The following is a 23,818-nucleotide window of genomic DNA, read 5'->3' on the forward strand; positions in this document are numbered from 1 at the left end:
GTAAAAGATAGGAAGATAGTGCAAAGTTTAGGATAACTTGGAGCATTGTGAAAGTTGATCCAGATGTTCTTCAGACAGTTTCCATACATTTGGGGCAAACAAGCATATTCATATGTATCTACTATTACTGAAACAAATGGTTTTCCCTATGTTTTTTCTACTTTGTATGTAGAAAGATGAGTATCAAATCTTGTCAAATTGCAGAGGCTCAAGACTTTCTTAGTGTCCCCAGGGTGCTATGGGCCAGATCTTCTAGAATACCCTAAAACTGAAAGCTCAGTGAAATGATTCTGTAATGCACAAAAATAACTAGTGTATGGTTCACGGTCATCAGTGAAGAAGGCATACAACTGGGGAAAATTCAGCCAAGGTTAGCTTATACTCTTTGTGCAATCTCCATTTCACTGATGATAGGGTTTCTTTGATGTGGTTTCTCTGGCATTTATTCACTGATTGGAAAAGGTGAGAATTTTCTCATCCATCTGCTATGACATGAAACATCAAGAGTGTTTGTGATGATCCTGGTTTGGAGCTTTAATGGAAATATATTCAATGTGTCCTTAGTTTTATGCACTCTAAATTGCCCCCGAAGCTCTCTGCAGAACTCTAATGGAGATCAACTACCATGTTTCAATATTGCTGTAAAGTGCCTAGAGCTGGGCACTGTGAATGTCTCCCACTTGCTCACGGTTAATTTGAGAGGATTTAGTTTATCCTCTAGGAAATGCCTTGCATAGCAAGGGATTAAGAAAACTGATTTAATAGGGTGTTCAGGTTTTCACATGTAGTTCAGAGTGGAGATGGATGGATCAGAGAAACTCTCTCCAGTATGTCCATGTCCCTCTTGTACTGAGGAGCCCAGCACTGGGTACAGGATGTCAAATGCAGCCTCACCAGTGCTGGGTAGAGGGGAAAGATCACCTCCCTCAGCCTGCTGGCAATGCTGTGCATGTTACTTGACTTCTGGTTATGATGTTTAATAAATGCTTATTTACAAGGAAAGCTTTCATAATTGAATTTTATTATATCATATTTATTGGACTATTACTGTATGACTTGCTTTGTAAGGACTCACAAGACTGTTCCACATGTGTTGTAGCTAAAGCCAGGGAACAAATACATTGTAGATTTACCAGTTTGCTGTAATTTGGATTTGTGCAAGACCAGGAGCTACATGAATCTTACTATAGTAGCGTTTTCTGGACTCTCACATGCTGATCAGGCATGGGGAAGTAGGTTTTCTGTCAGCAGAAGAAAGAGTTGGGAAAGTTGAAGAGTTACAGTGAATCAGGTTGGAAAAGCCCTATAATTTTGTCTGGCATGCGTGGTTGACTTGAAGTTGCACAGGAAAAAGAAATCTTTGCATGTCTTGTAAAGTGTCCTTTTAAATGTGCTACATTTAAAACTGTTCTGAATGGACTCCTTTATATGTGACATCTCTTGATTAGTGTATGAGTGTATGTTACTTGGAAAAGTAATCAAGGTCATGCAGTTTCAGCATCTTTAACAGGGTCTGGAAATATTTAACAGACTAATAGTCGGAGATTAATGATGAGATATATCTGGTTCAAGGTCTTGTGGTTCGTTTCTGGTAGTAATAAATTTATCTGCATTCAGTCTTAAACTGCATTTAAATCTCTCATGATAAAGTATACATGGAGTTAAACTGAAATGGTAGCAAAACAAGCACTTTAAAATATTTTAATGCTGCAAATACTTTGCGTTATATTAATAAGGCAGAACACTGTGCATACTGTTCATGTGGATTTATGCAGTTACCCTGTATTTCTTGTTTTCAACAGATGGCTTCAATGAAGATGTTTCAGATTCAGTTCCATACAGGTTTTGTGCCCCGAAATGCCACCACAGTGAAATTTGCCAAGTATGTTGACACCCTTTTGTAGGAGACTCGAAGAAGTTTTCTTTGAAACTGTTTAACCTGCCAAACCAACATATGGTGGGGGGAGGAAATATAGTCAGTGTAGGAAGTAGCTGCCTTTGATTGCTCTAAGATTCTTTTGTTTTCTCACCTCAAGGAAACTGAAGGTTTTGTTCATGACACAAAAAATTTCAGTACCAAAATACCACCTGTTTAAAATATATGGAAAAAAATAAACAAATACAGCACGTTTTAAGCCTTATACTAATTGTTTTAAAGTTTGTCTTGGACTGCAGTGAGTCTAATCTAGTTAGCCATCAATATCAAGAATCTACTTGTATGCATCTTTGCAGATATGATCTGGATGCCTGTGACATACAGGAAAAATATCCTGATTTATTTCAAGTCAATCTGGAAGTAGAGGTGGAGCCCAGAGACAGACCTAGCTGTGAACAGCCACCGTGGGATAACATGAATATAAAGGGACTGAATCCCAAGATCCTTTTCTCCACCCGTGAGGAACAACAAGAGATTTTATCAAAATTTGGTAATGAATCTACTAAAAAACTAGAGAACGTGATAACATTTCTAATGTACTTAGTGTTTGAGGCTTTTGTTTAATTTCTGACATTCCTTTAAGAGAAAGAAATTTAAAAGGTGTTTTTTTGTAAATATCACTTAAAAATTTGCATTATATGAAGGAGTATAAATTATCCTTCAATAATGGATTATAATTATCCTTGTCTTACCTCCACTGTCATTACATTTGCTTGCTTTAAAGCTATGAATATGCTCTTTGCAGGGATTTTAGCAAACAGGATTGTGACAGCCAGGATTTGTAGGCAAAATGTCTTGAAAGAGCTATATTTGCCTAAACTGGCACCATTATCACTTCACTTAAAATATCTGAGCATTCTTCACAAATGGTCTTAACTAAAAATGGTTTAATCGAGGTCCTTTTTATATATAGCCAAGTAATGTTGTAATTCAATTTTTCAACTTTTCCTAATGTGATCCAGCAGACATTTAATTTTTTTAATACTATGTATTCTGTGCTTCGTCTGTAGATGCCTGCATTAATTCCAGTTAATGCTATTCAGTATCTTCTTCTCCTGGTATCAGTAGTTAGCTTTGACATTTTCATTAAGGCTCTTAAGCCTTCTCTGTGCTTCCAGAATAAAAAGCATGATGGAGATTATTGTGGTGATTTTAGTACACCATACATGAGATCTCACTCTCTGCTCTTGATATGGTACATCTTAATTACATTTTTTTTGATACAAGGTAGTTGCTGCTGTCTTTGTGTTTGGTTTTGTTTTGTTTTTAAGCAGAGTATGTTTACTTTGTATTATGATTTCGGTCATTTTCTATTTCACTTAGTTTATACAGATTTGAAAAATCTTACTGTGAACACAAGTCTTAGCCCACTAAAGTTAAGGTGTTTCATTGATAATAAGGATCTGTAAAAATTACTCTATTTTTTTTTTAAGTCGCTTGCATTTTCTGATTAATAAATGAAATGTAAGAGTTTCAAGTTCCATTGAAAATGTTTCTTGAAGCTGGTGGGAAGGGAATAGGGCAAGAGGAAGTGCTGTGAACTGGTGTTATAAAACTTGCCTAATTAAAATTGGATTTTCAGTATTTCATTAATCAGAATCTTCATGTCTATTTTCTGAGACAGACTATTTTTTCAGCATCTCTGTAAGCTACAACTGAGTACATGGAAGGAGGGTGAAAAAGTGCTCTGCCAGTTTGGTATTTAGATTTAGACAAGTAGCTTTCTCCCAAGCATTCATCCCATTCTTTTCAAACGGTGGATGAACACTTAATAATTTAGGGGGTTGTCTTATTTGTCTTGAGGAAGCCTCCTGTTTGAGAGATGATATAGCAGTAGGTAACTCAGCCAAACTCAGTCTTACACAAGAGTCACTTGATTTCTGATCCTAGTAAAATAAGAAATATAAGAAGTGGTTAATCGCAGCACACAGTGTATTACTTAACTCCTTTGAGATGTTTAACAACTCCGTGTTCTTCTCTGGCTTTATACTATGGTTTTTTTCTGTAGCTCATTTGCTACAGAATGCTGATGTTCTGTTCCTTATTGCAGCTGTTGTTTGTAGCTCTTGCGTATTTTAGGGGATGGTTGGTACAATTGAGGTGTTAATTACATTTTCCTACAAATGTAAATAGAATTTTTGAGTGTTTTGCTGTGAGTCTGATTTAATTTAATGTTATAGTTGAAGATAGGGTCTTACCAGCTTTTGCAGTTGAAACAAAGTTAATAATGCTAATTTCAAATGGGGGGGGGTGAGGATGGGAATTTGCCTTTGTACAGTAATAGGTACTTAGATACAGTTGTCTTGCTATAGCAGTCAGTCTGCAAGTCAAATACTAGCTGCTCTGACCAGGATTGTGTTTTAGAAGTTTTTCTCTAAGGGTTCTGGCTTAAAATCTATTTTATAGGGAAACCAGAGCTGCCTAGACAACCAGGTTCGACTGCACAATATGAAGCAGAAGCATTCCAGCTGGAGCAGTCTTCAGAAGGTGTACCTACTGATACAGAATCCCCACATAGCAGTAGTACTGATGCAAATAACTTCTTTCATTCTCTGGACTGGAAAGGTACAGGTTTTCCTCTGAAGTAACTATTTGTTGTATGTTTGTTGCCTTGCACACCTTCCAATGAGTGCCTAAGCCTTCTTATGTAGCAAAAGTCACTATTTCACCAGACTATGAGAAAAAACTATTTAAAGAATGAGCTTTGCTGGTTAATGAGTGGTCATTCTGCTTCATTTGGATAAGCACCAAGTAATGTTTTTTTGTATTGTGTGTAACTTAAATGCTGAGCTAAATTTTTCTCTTTCTGAAAAAATCCTAACCTTAAAGATCTGCAAGGAAGCCTTTACATTCCTACAGCCCCACTTAGGCTGGCGAGGAACAGAGGAAACAAAGCAGACTAGCCAGTGGGGTCCAGATCAGTACGTAAGGACTGAGAAAATGTAACTTTATAGTGCGTGTGTAGGTCGTTTTTTTGGGTTCTGCTTTGTTGGCAAAAATGTCAGTAACTGCTTGTGCTGTCATTGAATGCTGTCATCAAGTGGAGTGGCAGTTACTAAGTGATCCTCTAAGTCATAAGTGATTTGATGTCCTGAGGTGAATGTCCAAGTCAGTCTCATTTTGGAAAAATTTGTAATACCTGCCCTTGCAGAGTGGCAAGTGGGGTAGTGAGCTGTCCTTTGCCTGCCCTGTACAAAGAGGTGGTAGGCAATAGTTAGTAGTTCTTTTTTTCATCAGTTCTTTTGTGAGCTTTGATTAATTAAGGATTGATTTCATATGATCTCACCATATAAGTCTGTTTTTTCCTAGTTGGCAGAAGAATCCTGGTAATCTAAAGCTGTTATTTCTTTTTATTCAAGAAGGAAAAAGTCCAGAAAGTGTAATAGACGACAGTTCATCTAAAAATGATCGTGTTCAACTATATGATGACAGGGAGGAGAGTGATCCATCAGATGAGGAATTCCCTACATTTCCAGGTGAAGAAAGTGCAGTAATTGTTGATGAAAAAGACTCTATTACTCCAGAAGGAGAGTTGCTTTTTGAAGCCAATTTTGAAGCTCCATCTGCACTGCTACAAAAATCTCTTCCTGAAGAGAATGTAGACTTACTGGGACTAGACTCTGATATTTCACCAGAACAGAAACAACCTATCTCAGAAATAAACTCTTCATCAAGTAATGCAGACTTGTTGAACAATCTATTTGTGGGTAATGCATCACAGATTTCAGAAGAGCCCACTGGAGATCTTCTTGGACAAGGAGCGGATTTCTTTTTCAGCAGTCAGTGTCCAGCTGCTACTCAGGGTACATCTTCAACAGCAGCCATGTCTTCAGGTACATAAATTTAACATCAGTACTCTTTGACTGGCCTGCAGATGAAAACTGCTGCTTGCATTGTGCTTCTGAGCACCATGTTTTGATCTGTACACTGAAGACATGTTGGTGTATAGCAAGAATCTGCATAGAATATGTGTTTTTACTGCATGAAAGAGAGAAATTGCTGTATATTATCCAGGTATTTTGTTATGTTGCCAATATCCTATTAGTTTTAAACCATGTAAACAGAAAAGTATCAAATTTTTAATTTAAAGGAGGTTCAGTATTCTTGAAGAATCCATAGCTTTCCCCTACAAATGTTACATGCTAGATCATTTTCTAAAACCATGTGTAAATAACTTACTACAATTTTATGCCTTAGCAAGATAACTTACTGCTTCCTTGCACTTTACGTAAAGCAATACCATTAGATGTGGTACAGAGCTGTGCTGCTTAGGTCAAACATCCGTGTGGGATTTTTGAGTGTTAATCATGTAAGACTGCTAGGCAACTGGAAATCCTGTAGATTACTGTTCAAACAAGTAGGATAATGGTACTGCTAAAAGGTGTTTTCTTGCTGGTTTTACTGATGATGTTGGCAGGTCTGTACCCTGAAGGAAGGAGAATGTTATACTGCCATCTACTTGGTATTTAAAACAAAACGTTTTAGTTTAGAGGTTCTGTTCCTCTTACCAATGGACAGTTAGCTCTGTCACATGACTAAACTTTTGGGAATAGCAATTCTCTGCCTGAAGTTAACAGTAAGATTTTGGGGAATATTAGTCAAATAATCTGGGAAACTGTTACAAGGTTTAGCTTATTTGCACAAAAATAATTTATTTGGACTAAAAGTTTTAATCTACATACAGCTGGGAAGTGTTTTTGTAGAACATTTAGATTATTTCAAATATTTTTCTTTTGAAGCAAGTCAGTATTGAATTTTGTTACTGTGGTCAATAAGGAATCACTTAATTTACCGTTTTTACATAAAGGAGAAGCTTTATTTTTTTTTTCTTTAACTATGCATTTCTTATCTACTTCATAAAACACCTGGGGAGTACTCCTGTATGTATCTCATTCTACCTTTGAATTGGGTAAGAGAAAGATAATTGCAGAAGTGAGAATATTTGGCTACTGTTGTATTTTTCAGTTTGCACATCAAAACTTGTACTTGAGGTTTTGTGTATGATGTGTGTGATGCTATAGTAAGATAGCTTGATGAGATTCCAGGGTTTGTTTTTTGAAGTGTTATCAAGTCCTGTACAATGTGGTCATCACCTCAGGATGTGCTAGGGCACTATGGCAGGATTATTCCTTCTCGTCAGCTTCTGAGTGAATCTGGCAGGAGTCCGTGGGCTCTTGAGGATTTTGACGCTAGAGGGCAGCAGAAGCGGGAAGAGCTTGAGCTCTGATTCCAGCTGACTGTCACATGTTACCCCATGCTGACTATAAATACGCTTCCAATTAGTTTTTTTTCTTAGTTGTGATCACTAGAGACCTGTTGAAAGCCTTGCTTCTGTTGGTTTTCATTCTTGAGTTGACGCACTTTCTGCCCCAGAGTCACCAATGCCTTCAAGTCACAGTGGTAGTATGAATGTTTTACTTAATATCCTTTTTAGTAGTTTAATAGTCTGTTTGTTTAAGTTCTTTGATAGTTTGGCATTATAGAGCCTTTAACAAGTGTAATTCGGTTTTGGATGTGGATGATCACTCAAATTTAAGGTGTGTCTTACATGGGTGAAATTAACAATGTTATTGAATGTATGCATCCCTGGTAAGGATTTGTGTTTGGAGACATAGCTTTTCATGTTGTGTGTGGCTGAAATACTTTTTGTACCAACATGAAAATACAGATGTCTAGAAGAAGGGACAGATGGTGACTCTTTGCCATGAAAAATTCTCAGAAGGCTGCTGCATTTACCAATATGAATTCTACTTTTTGTGCCCCCAGAGGAGTAAGGCTTTTTCAACTGTGTTTATTCTAAAATTTGTCGTAATTTTGTTTTCTGCTTCTTTTTTAGCTGATCCTTTTGACCCATTCACAATGTCATCAGGTTCAGAGAATCAAGCCCTGTCTGGTCCAGACCTCTTTGGGGACTTTCTTAACCCAAGCTCAACATCTACAGCTAGTACAGTTCCTTCCACACACAATTCACTTCCACCTTCTTCCAGCTCAGATTTCTTAAATTTAGGTAAGTGTGCTTCTGGTGTTATGTTTCTCAACAGTTTCTGCTACTCTGTGAATTTGTCTTTCAGCTTAGTCAAGGTGGATTAGTGTCTTAATAGATCCACTTGTTGTGACTGCTGTTTTAATTAGCTCCGTTTTCTGGGAACGCAGATACAAATGTACCAAGTAGCAAGGGTTCGCTGTATAATGTCATGCTAATATTTATGATGCGAGAGGATTTCTAGCATTGCTAACCTTCTGTTAGGAGCTGGAGCTTCTTCTGAGAGCTCTTGGAACTGAGGGTACGCAAACACCTGCAAACTTACTTTCTAGATGGCAGAATGCTATTTTGATTGTATTCAGATTTTAAAGATTTTCTGGAAGCCTTGGAAAAGAAATCAGCAAGCCAAGTTAATAGTATAGCCAGTTCTTAAAATGCAAGCTGAGGCTAGCTTGGACCTTCTTGACCTGAATGCATTCTGGTAATATACTTACAGAGTACATTATGTAATACTCTAATCTTATTTGTTTCATTTAATTTCTCTGATGTATTCTTGATGAAGTCTTTTCCTCATGCATTTATTTTAAAATCTATTACTCTTTAAACAAAAAGCTTTGTGATATGTTCGGTCTTCCCATATCTCCATCCTAAGCACCTTATTTCCAAAGTGTTACTAAATAGAGCTTCTAAGCATGCTCATTCTTTAAAAAGAAACATACCCTTGCAAAAATGTTGGGATGGTAGAGCCAGAAGTGTTGCTTTTTAAATCTGACTTTCAGAGAAAAGCATGGGTCCTCTCCATAGGGATTAGAGTTCTGGTCAGTCTGTTACAGCTCTTCTCTGCTGCTCTTTCATCCCCCCACAGTTACCCTGCTCCTGCATAGCTGCTTCCCATGGGATACAGTCTTTCAAAAACATGGGTCTCCATAGGGTACAGTCCTTCAGGAACAGACTACTCCAGTGTGGGTCCCCTGGCAGCTGCAGCTCCTGCCAGAAACCTGCTGCTGTGTGGGCTTCTCTCCATGGGCTGTGGCTTCATCCAGGGCATGCCCACCTGCGTGGGGTCCTCCATGGGCTGCAGTGTGGATATTTGCTCCACTGTGGTCTTCTCCATGGGCTGCAGGGGAATCTCTGCTCTGGCACCTGGCACACCTCATCCTTCTCCATTGACTTTAGTGTCTGCAGGGCTGTTTCTCTCACACTTTTCTTACTCCTTTAACAGCTGCTGTACAGTTTTTACCATTTCTTACATATGTTTTCCCAGAAGCACCACCATCTGGGCTGAGGGGCTCGGCTGTGTCCTGCAGTGAGTCTGTTGGAGCTGGATGTGCCCAGCATGGAGCAGCCCAGGCCACTCCTTCCAAAGGCCACTGCTGAAGACCCTCACTTATAAATTGGAGGTAGTTAGAAATGGTGGTATCACATTCCTCACCCTGAATCCAAGAGTGTTATCTTCCCAGAGCTTATTGCATATGGTTTTGAATTGCCCCTTCTTGTTGGACAGTCAATCTAGTTGACCTTGCCTCTGAGTGATGTAGTCCAAGTGTAAGCTACAGAGAAACTGGATAAAAAAGATGCAGTATTTGCTTGGCTGAAATGAGGGCTTCCTCCTTGAAATAAAAGGCTGGCCAGCTGATTGCCCTCTCTGCCATGTATTTAAGCATTATATTCCAACTGTGGCTGATTCTACTGAGAAGATCCCACTTGCTGCTTTCTTTGCAACATTTTTGTTCTGTCCTATAGATACAACTAAAACATACAGCTGTTACTATATACTTGTATAGTTGCCAGTTTTATGCCACTTTTAGGTGTGACGCTATTAATGTCACTGTATGAGGTTACCAAACAGATGATAATTTTCTTATGCTCAGTAGAAGATTTGATCAATACTGATCCATGGAGCATCATCTCAGTCAAAATCTGTCTCACTCCAGAGGCAGGGACCTCTGGAGATTATCTAGTTGAACTGCTCAAAGCAGGGTCAAGTAGAGCAGGCTGCTGAGGACCTTGTCATTGCTGATTTTTATTATTTCTGAGCATGCAGACTTTACAACCTCTATGGGCTACCTGTGCCAGTGTTTGACTACTCTTAGAGCAAAAACTTCTTATGTTTAAATGGAGTTTCCTATGTTTCAGTTTATGCCCGTTGCCTCTTGTCCTTCCACTGGGCAGCACTGAGAAGAGTCTGGCTCAGTCTTCTTTATTTCTTCCCATTAAGTATTTATATACATTGATAAGATTGCCCACCTCCAGGTCTTCTCTTCTCCAGGTTAAACAATACCAGCACCCTCAGCCTGTCCTCATATCAGAGGTGCTCCAATCCCCACATGACAGAGAACCCTTAATTTAAGTTGGAAAAATAGTTAAATGTGAGTTTATCTGCCCTCTAAATGTTTACGTGCAACCTCAAGGAGACCACGGTCAGTGTTCAGCCGCTAGTAACATTTGAGCAAGTACAGAAGAAAAAGAAAAAGTATTCTGACATCTGACTTCAATGCTTATTGTTTTATGCTTACTCTGTCTGATTTTGGTTGATAACTTGCACCCTGGTAAATGCATTAGTGTACCTGCTATTTTAATGTGATTTTTGGAGCTTTCTGTCAACGTAGGGAAAAGGCACTTAAAATGGACCCATCTTCTCTTCAGTCTACTGTTACACAGTGATTTCCCAATATTTCACTGTTGCTATGCAGGCTTTAAAAACCCTTTGTAAGTGGAGGAATTGGGATAACATTTCATGCTCCTTTATGTTTACCTTTCGAATGACAGGTTTTCTATGTATTTGAGCTTTTAGAATTCCATCCAGTCACAGATATCAGTTTTTCACAAGGAAGTTAGGAATATTAACAGCTATAATACTTTTAATATGAATGAGTGTGAGTGAAAGGACATGATAACTAGTAACTAGAGAACAAAGGCAAATGAGAATGTGTTCTCAAATGACATATTTGGAAGAATTGTGTTGAGCAAGCAGAAGAAAGTGCAAACATGAGGTCATTAAAGTGAGAAACAATTTTAAACTCACTAAAAATAAATTGGTAGTAATGTTGGTGTTCATTCAAAATAAACTGCAGCAATGAGATATGCTGAATCTACTGTTGGAGCAGTAATAAGTGTCTAGAATTAAATTTTAGTGACGGATAAGCTTTCTTTGGTAGTAAACAAGTACTAAATGTCTATAGATACCAGGAGAAAAGCTGTTTCAGTGAACACAAATTCAAGAATTAGAATTTTAGGCTTGTATTTCTCCATGTGGCTTAAAATTTAAAACAGGAGTTTTAAAATGTAATTTCAATTTGTAGAAAAGGTAGTTCTTAAAGAATATCTGGTCTGTTAAAGCGTTCTGTCCTGTAATATGAAAATGTTGAGCAGTTGCTGCTAAACAGCACTATATTAACAGGGTAATATAATTTTCTGCAAAAAGCTCTAGTAATTTGGCAGAGAAGCTAGTAGGTGGGTTGACTGTTCACTCCAGAATTGATAATCTTTCTAAAGTGGCCACACTTGCAAACACAAGCTATCATCTGTAGCTGGAGAAGTATCCATTTTTCCTTAGTAGTTATCTGTTCAGTGAGAATTTTTGAGAACAGAATTGGGGTATGCAAGTAGCAAGTCATCTCTAATGCAAGTCAAGTCAGGAATGTATTTCCCTGTGTGAGAATGAACTGATCTGAGCAAAAGATAGCAGGAGATGTGGAACGTGATCAAAAGAAACTGAGTGACCAATGTAGTCTTCTCCTGAGTAGAAGTTAGTTTCTGTGATGACTGCATTCTCTGTCAGGCTTTAGACAAGGTTAAAAAACCTTCTGTCATACTAAACCAGCCTCTTGGTTCACAGGAAGTCCTGTTGTCTTCTGTGATTAAAGGAATTCCTGTAGAGATGACAAGTTAAACCTAATGTGAAGTTGCATGCGGGATATAGTAAAATGCAGGTCTCTTACTTTGGGAAGCTGGAAAGTGTGATCTGATTACCACCAACTTATTCTTACATCTTAGCTTGATTTGAGCGGTGTTAGTAAAGAATTATGCCCTGACCTCCAGTGCTTTACTGTTGTATGGCTAAGGATTATAAATATGCACATTAAAGAAGAACTAAAGGGACAAGCAGGTATGGATCTGCTTGCCCATGATCTCAATTGCTTCAACTTTTGGAATATTTAGCTATGCTTCATGTTTTACCCTTTCTGCTCCTTTACCTTAAGTGTCTGTATGAACTCCATTGTGCCAGGTTACAAAAATAAGGGATTCAACATGTGATCTTGTCATACCTCTTCAGAATATGTAGAAGTCAGAGTATCATGTCGGTAATGCTATTTCTTGATGTTAAAATCTATTGTAATGCCCAAGTTGTACAACCAGAAAGAACATAGCATAAGAATAAACAGTTCCAGGAGGAACATTTTATCTGTTCAGGGTACTGCATGTTGTACTCCATTGTTTCAGATTTTTATGGTAAGTTTCACATTTTTATGGTAAAAGTGTAGTGGATGTATGTGAGCTTGCACTATTCATAGCGAATTTACTGCTGTACATAGCAGTAGGCTACTCCTTGCTTTCTTCAGGGTGGGGGAGGTGATGAACTTGACTGCTCTTAAACCAGGAGTTGTAAAACACCTGATTCACATAGTGTGTTCTCAATCTTTCAGACGCATTCAGCTGTAGTTTATTTTATTCTTACTTCTCTCAGCTTGGTTTTATCATAGTTAATTCCGTAAGTGGTGGTAAATTTCTTCATGCCCCTGTAAAAATCTTGTAATAGCAGAGATCATAAGCCACAATTATTTCTAGCTTAAAAATCAATACTAATATTAATTCAAGACCCACTTAACATTTGGGAGTGGCATACAGTACAGCAAATTTCTAAACTGGTGAATAGATGCTTTTGGATACTTTGACGTTTATAGCCAGTGACACTGCTGTGTAGCAGATAGCTGGGGTCCTGAGTACTGAGGCAAATACGTAGTGTTTCTCCCATGGTTTCAGAGGCAGGGACATGAGGCTTAAGTCTGAAGAAATGGCTGAAAACTGTACTACACCTTCAGAAGATGTTGGTGGCTACTTCATGCATTTTATTCTGATGCTTTCCTTCACGTGCAGCAGAGATGACTCTGCTGTAATACAGGCTCTTGTCAGACATTTGTTGCAGAGTATTTCATATGCTCTCTTTGCAAGTGTAAGATCTACTTAGATCTACTAGATATAGTATAAATAGAACTAGTGGATTGAGGTTGTGGAGGGGATATTTAATTTGCTTCAAATTATTTCCTCAAATAGGATAAAAGACCTTCTTTGATTTGGTATCAATATTCAGCATGTGAATTTGAGAAGCTGAGAGAAGTGAAAAGCCATGATGTAGCAGTCAAAACATCCAAAGTATCAAAATGTCACTATTTTTGTAAGGATGGTTGGGTTAGCTTTCCAAACTCTAGGTCTTCGAAATGTCTTAGAGTACCTCTAAACATACTGGTTTTGCTGAAATATCACCTCTCTCTATAGCACAGACTGTTGTCATAACATTGAAGGGGTTGTTACATTCAAAAGCTGTCCTGCTTCACTGTCTCTACAAGCTGTGCTCAAAGGGAATGCTCAGCTGGCATGCAGCTTTGAGTGTTCCATACCTACAACCTCTCATTCTGAGGATGGCTCACCTCATACTGTGTATGAGTGAGAAAGGGGGGAATCATTTGCAAGCGTCAGGGGTTGCAGTTGTAACCTTATGTTGGATGTGACAATTTCTAGAAGTTAGTGGAAGCACACTTGCATCCTTTTGAATGTGACTGTTTCATTATCTGTTTTCAATTGGCATGGTGTCTTTGCTTTGCACATAGAAAAGCAGCTTTTATCCGTGGAGCTACTGTTTCTCAATCTTTTCCCAGAAAGGATCACTCTTCCTGTATCCTGCTCTTTAATTGCATGCATTCATTCATGTGTTGAACCTAAAAGGGCTATTAGTTTGTTAAGAACTCCAGCTCCCTTTGTCACATGAGGCCTGGGGTAGGCAAACCTGCAGTTTGAAGTGACCTGGCTCCACCTGTGTAGCACCCAGACTGCTGAGTGATATGGAGCACCTTTTCATGAAGCACTGCTGCTTTCTGGTTACCTGCTGTGTTGTCAGGAACAGTGTGCCCTGAAGCCATCCCTTAGCTAGTCCTTTTGTCCAGGAGACTTAAGCTGTTAAATTCGTGGCATTGCCTGTGCATGAAAGTATCTTCTCTATGAAGTGCATGGGATATGTCAAATACAAATGAAGGAATTCCAGTGGTAAAACCCTTCTGAGTCCTGTTTAAGACTGCATGACTGTGTTATGGAGAAATTTAAGCAAGCCATGTAGTTGGGCATTGTAGCTGACAATGTTCTATTGGTATTGGCAAAAGATCCATTATTGTGATGGTTTTCTTAAAAGAATAATCAAAAGGGGTTGGGTTTTTCTCTTTTCTTCTGTAGGGAATCTGACACCAGAGCCACCTAAAATACCATCTTCTACAAGCCACCCAGATCTCTTGGGTGGATGGGATTCTTGGGCAGATTCCTCAGCAACCAGCAATGTAGCATCACCACAGTTGAAGCCTCTTTTTGAAGGTATTATGAAATTAAATTCTTCTATTAGAGGGAATAAGGAATACTCCAAACCTGGTCAGTTTAATCACCTGAAACTGCTCAACATGTCTTCATGCATTTTTGCTGCTTTGCTTAAAGGAGTCTATGCTCTTGTGTTTAAATACCCCTTCAGTAAGGCACTTGTGTAGTTTTTCCAGAATAAGTTCAAGGTAGAGGAGCCAAATAGTTTGTCGTCTATAGTAACGGTGATTCTTGTCAAGGTAAAAGATGCCATGGAGCAGAATGCTGGGGAGGTTTACACGAGGTGTTGTGGAAATAGTACTTTTATTCATTCTCTTAATTTCCAAATACACCAAATACATGATAACGTTTTCTTGTTATACAGGTCAAGCTTTTATCACAGGCAGCCAGACCAGTGTGTCTTCAGGCCTGTCTTTCAGCCAGGCTAAATCTCAGAACTTCGATCCTTTTGCTGATCTTGCCAATCTTGGATCTGGTCTTCCAGGTAATATCTTATTTTTAAGAGCCTATACTTAATGCCTCTATGGTTTGATTTGCTTTTTGTGCCAATAAATGTAACTGATAGCTTATATAAAGGGAAGTGTTTCCTTTTACTTGTTAACAACCAGCTTTAGGCAGCTGCTGAGAACAGACAAGTAACAAGAAAAGATTGAATCTTTACAGAGACTGTGTGAAACATCCAGAATAATATTCAGAAGAGAATCACAGCTGTGATTTAGAAACAGTATAAGTACTTAATGCTTAAGAATCTAGTTGAGAAGGTAAGAGAAACCAGGGGTTGTGATTCAGTAACTGAGCATGAGGTTTCTTACCTAGCATTGATAACTGTGCCGTGAAGGATATGAAATGAAAGCTGGATTAAATTCTTTGTTAGATCCAAAGTGGCAGTTGTGTCCTTTTAAGTCAGTACTTTCCTTTGAATTCAGTAGGCCTTCATAGCTCTGCTACTCAAATCTGTCATATTTGTAAGATGAGCACAAATCAAGCCCATACTTGTACGCCAATACCATGAGTGTTATGAATGTTTGTCAGTTTGCAGTGGTGTGCACAAGAGATTATGTAAAATGAGACACATTGCAGAGTAACACTTGTCACAGGATGTTATATTCAACCCAGACTCAGAAATTAGCCCTGCAGCCTTCTCAAACAGCATTAAAACTAAGGGCAATAAAAAGAGCTGAGGTCATTGCATTTCAGGACCACACTGCCATAGCAAATGCCTGATTTGTAGCTGTTAAATGTGACTAGCTGCCAAGAGTCCAGGGAACGATTTGGAACAGCCCATAGTTACTGAGTTGCTGAATTGCAGAAATGTGTTTTTTCCCTTAGCTTGGAGCTGACAGATGTTTTGTCCTGTTGCCTTGGCAGTTAGCATTGTGTATTGAATTGAGTGCTCTCTTGGTGGAATTATCTTATATAAACACAAGGTAACATACAATGTTTGTCTTCTTTGTTGCCTGTGCATAATTACTTGCAAAATTCTAGTGTTGAAGCAGTATCACTAAGGCTGCTCTGCAGTAAATAATTTATAAAAAATTTCCAGTTTAATAATTTATGTTAATATGGACTCATTAAGTCTATAAATAGTGTGACAGTAAAAAAATAACTTGGAGATGTAGGTGTAGTGCACACCGAACCAGTGGAAGAAATTGTACTGATTTTAGCAGGATTTAGATCAATTCATTAGTCTTTCAGGTAACTTTCAATAGGAAAAAAGACTGCATTAAAAAGTAGCCAGATACCACTGTGCTAGTTAACCTTCTCAGGCTTGAACTGAATTTTCAGGGAGTTGTAAGAACTGGAGTTTAGAGTTGGTGTTCTATTTTTCATAGGAGTTTTTTGGCCTTCACATACAAGTCATTATTCTGGAAGAAGAGTTATGAGGGTGAAGGCTGCTTAATTGGGAATGCTATATAAGCAGAAAAGAATAGCTAAAGGTATTTAGTAGTAGTGTATTAGGCTCGTGGTAGGATACCAGTCGTGTTCTGTGATAGTTGGTGTTCTCTCACTCTTTATTTCTAAGAATGAATTTGTACCAGAAAGTACGAATGTGGTGTTGGAAAAGTTGCTGCTGATAGTGAGGCGTTGGCTTGTCCTACAGGAAGAATTTGTTGGCCTTGAAGACTGAAATAATGAATGTAGAATGTTTTGAAAGAGTAGGACAATGAGATTATTTTTCAGTGTGCAAGGTCATGTACTCTGACTAGTAACAGGGATTTTTTTTCTGTAAATTTCACAGGTTAGAAATTACTGAAGACTGAGTTGACCATGCAATTAGGTGTTTTAATGAAAAAACAGTGCAATCCTACATTTTTATCAGGTCTCTTATTGCAATACTAGGTTTTATGAGGTGTGGTATTTAGAGCTATAGTATGGTATCTTGTACATGGCCCTGGGGAGACATACTCTTGTGTAAGCTGTTACACCTATGAATGGAAGCTACAAAAGAGAGCTGTCAGGAGAGCTGAGGTGTGGGGAACCAGTTCTGAAAGAGGAAACTGAGTTTACCTTGCTGTGTGTACCCAGGCAAGCTCAGCTGTTTTTTCTAAGGCTTTAGGGTGAATAAAAGGGGGGAAAAATAGAAACAAGAACATGTAAGTTTAAACTGGCTTGGGATATGTTTGAGCTGAAAGTTAGGTTCTAATCATCAGCAGCTGATTAATAATGTGTGTGGAGATGCAAATACTAATTTACCTTCCTCTAAGAAATAATGAGATAGGATCATGAGTTTGTCATTCAAGACCAAGTGATAAAGATTTCAGGTTTTGAAGTATCAATATTTCATTCATATTACACTTCCTGGCTGGCTTCAGGTGTGGGACCATGTTTGACCGCTAGTCTTGAATTTGTGTTCCATCATTTTTAGGGAATGCTTCCAACATGAAGAGGTCTTAATCTGTTTTAGGATGCCATAAGTGTGGTATAAAATGTTTCTCTTCCAAAAAATCTAGATGCATCTAAATTCAGTTATCATGCTATTTTTTTCCCTGTGGATATATGCAGCTTGTCAAGGGAATTGAGTTTCTAGGAATCTTTCCAAAGGAAGTCAATCAAGGGCAATTTAATGGTGGCTTGGTTTAGAATTAAAAAAAACAACTCGGGTTTATTCTCATCAGTGAGACAAGAAGCTGAATAATGAATTTAAAAGGTTGGAACTTTTTTCTGCTCAATTTGTTTACAATGAGTATTGTAGAGTGGAGAAAAGGCCCTGTGTGTTCTTCCCAAAGTGAGTATCGGGTGAAGCTGCTAAGCAGTATTATTTATACTGGTTTAATGAAGGGAAATGGGATACTAAAATTTGAGTCAATATTGTGTTGATAGACAGAAGCCTATAGATCACACCAGGGTGATTACAACAATATCTCCTGCAGGCTTCAGTGCTCTTTTTACTCATGTGCAACATTCCGTGATAATGCTACTGTAGAATAATCTTCTCATCTTTCTTAAGCAGTAGTGCAAGAAGTCACTGGAGACTTCGAAAGCATTCATTTGAAAACATTCTCAATATATTACATTTTCTTGATCATATCACTAGTATTTCAGTGTCCTCTGTATATTAACAGATGTTGAAGTGTGATGAATTGGGAGGCAGAACTATTGTCACTGCCAAATTATTTTGTGGCCTTACACATGCCTGGCTGATCAGACAAGAGCAAATGCTTCTGCTAAAACTGACGGTTGAGAACTTGAGTTGTAAGAGACTAGAAGACTTTCAGCAATGGCTCTAGCTCCTGCCATCCAAGTTACTTGTTTATAAGACTTCATTTTACACACACTTTCTCTTGTATAGTAGTATCACTGTAAACTGTGTGGTTAGATGTCAAGACCAAACTGTCTGACTTGTATTAAACAGGTGACAGGTACCAAGCTGAACAGCTAATTTAGTTATTTATTGTTAGGTTCCTCCAGTGGTGGGCTCTCAAGTAGTGGCTTTGGTCAGAAGACTGTTCCATCTCAGAAGCTGGGAAATCAGTGGCAGAAATCCACAAAACCACAAAGTGCTTCATGGCAGTCCCAGACTAAATCCAGCACAGCAGCTAAACCAAATTACACAGTAAACTTCAGTGTTATTGGAGGACGAGAAGAAAGAGGAGTCAGAACCCCAAGCTTTGGTAAGTTTTCTGAAGGCATTACTTCTAACGGCCTGTGTGAAGTTAGTCAGATGTGCTGTTAACTGCAGAAACTCTTGTACCTTCATCTTTTTATTTACGTTTAGGTTGTGTCTTAGTAGAAATCAGAAAAGAGCTTGGCAAATCTGGTGTCCTGCTTTTGCAAAGCTACACTAGAATATCACAGAGACAAGCTGACCGTGGCTCAGGTATTTGCAAGTCTGGGCATAAAGTCTCAAGGCTACATTCACTCACCCACATGGGTACTGGTTTTGTATCACTGGGTTAGAAAGGTAAATTTGATCTCTCCAGGGAGAGATGGTTGATAGCGTTGCTTCATGCTAGTCCACTTGTGATACACAGGTAAAAGCATGCAACATTTTTCTTAGCTGAAGAATAGTAGCTGGTCTTACAAGACTGAGGTTAAACTTACTGGAAATTCTTGTGTTTCAAACAGGGATGGGGATGGGAGCAGGTAGAATCATTCTTGGAACCAGTCTGTTAAGATGTTCCAACTGAATAGGCAAACCTAGAGGTATAGGGGTGGGAATGGCCTCTTCTACATTAACCTTCTTTGAAAATTTTATTTTCCTGATGTGTTGGTATTAGGATTGTGCCTCCCTTTAACTGGTGTATAAGTGAACAGCAGGTACTTCTGTAAATTGAAATGATTCTGTTGATCCTTTCTGGAAAGAGGTGACAGGATGGAGAGGTAGTGGCATAAGTTGCAGCACTGGAAAGTCTGATTGGAGAACAGGGGAAAAAAATTCAATTAGCATGATGAAATGCTGAAATGGAGCAGAGGATGTTGTGATTTGTCATCCCTGAAAACAGGTGGACCTCAACTGGACAAGGGCCTGAGAAATTTACTAGTTGTCCTTGTTCTGACTGAGGATTGGACTAGATGACATCCAGAGGCCTCTTCAGAATTCAGTTATTCTACAGCTTTCTAAAATTTGTTGGTTCTGTAATGACTATTCATGTTTATATCTTATCCCTTCATTATTCTGTGTAAGTTTCAACATATTTAAGTGTGGACTACATACTTCTGACTAGAGTATTGTGTATGTGGTCACTTGAAAAACTGCTGCACAGCAGTTAGAATTACTTTACAATGGAAAAATGGAAACATTTCCAAAATCATGAATAGGTAGATCTGTACTCCCTCAAATCTACTCCATTTTTGAAAAAAGAGAACGTGCAAGTATTGAGTCACATGTATGCACATGAGGTTATCTGTTGTGCTGGACTGAACGCTTGTCAATAATCTTTTTTATTCCTATTTTTCTGTTCATCTTGTGGCGTCTATCAAGCCACTGAAGAATATTTATCATGGTAGTAAGAAGTGTCATGCAGGTGTATCCAAGTGCAATATATTTCCCCCATTAATGTATTGTCCTATGTAACTTTTCATTTAATGTTTTTTTTTCTCCTTTCATAGGTCAAAAGCCAAAAGTTTCAGAAAATGACTTCGAGGATCTCTTATCTAATCAAGGATTTTCAGCTAAATCTGATAAAAAGGGACCAAAGACCATTGCTGAGATGAGAAAACAAGAAATGTCTAAAGATATGGATCCCCTGAAACTCAAGGTTTGTTTAACAGTAATTTTGATTTAAGTGCAAATCTGAGTTTATGCTTAGAACTGCTGATAACAGAGCAGAAGGATACAATGTCTAACAGAGCAAACGGATAAAGCAGAATGAAATTTTATCTGTATTTAAGTCATATGACTGTAGAAGTTAATTAGCATGAACAAGAGTCAGTTGGCAATGAAGCAGCAGTGACAGTAGCACAAAGTGTGTGGATGGAACACAAGTTCCTGTTTCTTTCAGCTAAGCTTGGAGAATTTAAGAACCTGTCTTCCTGTCAGTCCATTTCTTGAAGCCAGAACTGTTCTTTATCTCTAGTGTTTGCAAAGGTCTCCTTAGAAAAGATGGATTTGGCTGATAATACAAAACTACACTTTAAAAAACCAGGCAGGTGAGAATAGCTGTCTTCAGTGACTGCTTACTTGCATTTACCAGTTAACAAGTGCTACTGCTGTCCTAAGAAATTACTAAAAGATGCAGTTCTGGAGATGGGCTATCGAACTAGTCTGTGGGGTGTTACCTGATCAGATCTTCAGACTTTTTATGTATTACTCATTCATAACATGACATATTAATATACTCCCAGTTTTGCAGTCTTTACGGTGCTTTAGAAAAGTTTATGAAAGAACTTTGGGGGGATGCTGAAATTCATTTTCATAAAGTGTCTTACCTGAAGAGAGCATGCACAGCTTGCATGGGTACCTTTTAACACAAATCACCATAAATGGAGGTAAATACAGATTTTCATTTACCATACGTGTTGCTGATAGAGGGCAGAGATTTTCATACTGCATAACGCAGTGTTCAGTGAAGACACTGTATCACTATATCACAGTGGCTTGAATATTGCTGTTAAAGTCTGTTTAATGGCTGGTTATTCTCATCGGCTTTCATGGGGATATCTGAAAGAACACTTTACTTTGTGCACCTCTGCAGGTTTCTTAAGTAAACATTAACTATTAATATGTGTGATCTGAAACTTTTGTACAAAACAAGTAAGAATTTTAGTAAACTTAACGTTGTGCCCTGACAGGGAGTTAGTGTAATTGTAATGGATGTTTTTAATTACTGCTGTCAATTCTCTTATCATTAATTTTACAGTGTTTTGTAATATGTAACTATCTCGGTAATTTCTCTTGCAGCGACTGAATTGCTGCAATAGACTAATAACAATGAGCTACTCCCTAGTGGCAGATGCGAAATACCACTTTTGCATGGCTAATGATCTGGGTGCCAGAAAGAAGAATGTAGTAAGACAGTTGGACTTGGGGGGTGAATGCAGCAAAACAGCTGTATTTGAGTCTTAATCTTGTACTCCTGCACAGAATGAAGGTTATGTCTCTAGTTAGGCTGAGAATGCTTACAGTGCTGCATTCAGTTCTATACATTCTGGTTTTCCCAGATTCTTGAATGGATTGAAGGAAAGGAGAGAAATATCAGAGCGTTAATATCCACTCTTCATACAGTCCTTTGGGAAGGGGAAAATAAGTGGAAACCAGTCAGCATGGCAGATCTAGTGACTCCTGAACAAGTAAAGAAGTACTACAGGAAAGCAGTGCTTGTAGTTCATCCAGATAAGGTGAGTGTGTTCCTCTGATCTTCCCTTTAGGAGGAAAGCAAACTGCTTTTACTACACCATGCTAGTCAATGACAGATGCTGCAGCCTTGCTTCTTGATTGGCACCCTAGGTGCTCTTTACTTTGCTTACATTGTCTTCTGAATTTTGTGTCTTACTGCATTCAGGTAGTACAGGATTTTTCTTGTCATCCTGACACAACACAGAATTCAACAGATAAATGTTAACAAATGAAAAATCCTGTGAAGGTTGTACTGAGCACCAGTCAGTTATGCTGGGTTCTGACTGGCTGCTGGCAGGTTGGGAGCTGATTAGTGGAATCTGCTTTATTTCTACCAGCAGATACTTCATGTCTCTTAGAACAAATCATCAGTGTATGAAGACTCAGAGGCTGCCACAGTAAAACTGGGGAAAAACCTACTGAACCTCTTTTACTAAACAACTTTACTGGGAACTAGAAAATGTAAACTTTGCTAGAGTAAATAAATTAGCAGTTGAAGAATACTTGATGAATATGACATTCCAGTTGTCTTTTTAAAGTATTTAATGCATTCTATTGCTGTTTGTTAGTCTCCCACTGTATGAAGGTAGCTTCTTGTTCTGAGTTGTTGCTCCAGGCTGTGTTTTAGATATAAAGATAAGCATTGAATATACCTGGTTTAAATTTTCAGGCTTGCCTTCAATGGTGGTTCAGTGAGCAGTAGTTTAAGTCCTCTGTCATCTTGTATCCATAACAGAGAAACAAGACATTGTTCATTCTTTTCTTCCTGCCATCCTTTGCAGTTCTTGGCCATGTGGCTTCCTCCACCTTTGTGGTGGTTTTTCGGTGCTTTCTGTAAGCCCCTTAACACATCAGAGTCAGAACACAGGTCTATTTGAGGTATTTTCTTCCTTGTTTTTTTTTTTTTCTGCCACCTTGAGTTCAAGCAGTCCCGTAGGGTTTAGGGTTATTCCATGCGGGGCCCGAACGATAGAACACCAATACGATGATTAAAGTTGCCACTTTATTGAGCCCAGCTGATCATTCTTATTCAATTCTCTAAGTTGTTTAGAAGCTTTGATTGGCTGTTACATGCAAGCATTTGGTGTCCACGCGCACAAGCAGAAACTGTGATTGGTTACATTGATACTGTCCACGCGTATAAACATAACATACAGTTAGTTATACTCACTCTGTACACGCGCATACACACAAGATATAATTGGCTATGTTAGTTAGAGCATGCAAAACTTGTCTTAGTCCAATTGGTCGAGATAAGCCCCTGAATTGAGGTTGTTTGTGCCAAATTCCCTTTATCGTGGAACGTGCACCTGTGTTTTTCTAATTGGGATCTTTCTTTTTCTGTCTTCTTGTTTATCCTGTTGAAGGCCTTCTAAAGGCATCTGGAATGCTCTTGCGACCCTGAGCTACTTTTAGGCCCAATAACTAAATTCCATATAATTGAACCCTACAAGTCCCTAAAAATGTCTTTAAAGTACTGCAGCTGGCAAAAGCCAACCAGCAGGAGACGGGGAAGGATACTGGAGAGGGTTCTCAGGCTTCCCGTTTGTGTTGGAAAGAACCTGTTAAAATGACTTATCTTGTGGGACTGGATCTTTACTAATGATGGGTATTGGGTTGGCCCAGAGGCAGGGCTGCTGTGAAATAGACAGGGAATCAGGAGCATGCTATCTTTGAGTATGGAGGCAAATGCGCAGGAAGTGCTATGTTGTTAATGCTGAATCTTAACATCATTCACAATTGGCAACAGATTCCTCTCCAGGAAATCCTATCCAAAAGGAGTCATCTTAAGTAGTGCTTAAACTTTATTCTTGTACGCTACTGCAAGGTCTGTCAGGAAGCAATTCCAAAAATGACTGAATTTCATCATTAACTAATATTAACCAAAACTAGTTATGAAAAGAGCTTGGAAAACTGTTTTTAGCTAAGTTTCAGTTATTTATGAATTGCAGTAAAAGTTTGAAGTAATGTAAGGAAACCAAGGCTTTTGGCTTTGTTTAAAATACTTGTGGCAAACTTTGGATAAGATTGGAGAGATCTGTGT

At 38.5% G+C, this 23,818-nt stretch overlaps 1 protein-coding gene across 3 annotated transcripts in view; it reads left to right on the forward strand.

Annotated features, from left to right (window-relative positions):
- Positions 1–23,818, forward strand: part of GAK (cyclin G associated kinase) — a 74,094-nt gene that overhangs the window by 43,711 nt on the left and 6,565 nt on the right. Inside the window, exons 18-27 of one of the 3 annotated variants that reach the window (XM_069777001.1) lie at positions 1,803–1,882; positions 2,233–2,426; positions 4,343–4,501; positions 5,296–5,769; positions 7,773–7,943; positions 14,364–14,498; positions 14,863–14,982; positions 18,398–18,610; positions 20,049–20,197; positions 21,600–21,776. In XM_069777001.1, coding sequence (XP_069633102.1) covers positions 1,803–1,882; positions 2,233–2,426; positions 4,343–4,501; positions 5,296–5,769; positions 7,773–7,943; positions 14,364–14,498; positions 14,863–14,982; positions 18,398–18,610; positions 20,049–20,197; positions 21,600–21,776 — 1,872 coding nt within the window. Of the gene's footprint in view, positions 1–1,802; positions 1,883–2,232; positions 2,427–4,342; positions 4,502–5,295; positions 5,770–7,772; positions 7,944–14,363; positions 14,499–14,862; positions 14,983–18,061; positions 18,327–18,397; positions 18,611–20,048; positions 20,198–21,599; positions 21,777–23,818 lie in introns of those variants that run through there. The other 2 variants (XM_069777002.1, XM_069777003.1) reach the window with 2 other exon arrangements.

The sequence above is a fragment of the Haliaeetus albicilla genome, chromosome Z, assembly GCF_947461875.1.
Source record: "Haliaeetus albicilla chromosome Z, bHalAlb1.1, whole genome shotgun sequence".
Lineage (NCBI taxonomy): Eukaryota > Metazoa > Chordata > Aves > Accipitriformes > Accipitridae > Haliaeetus > Haliaeetus albicilla.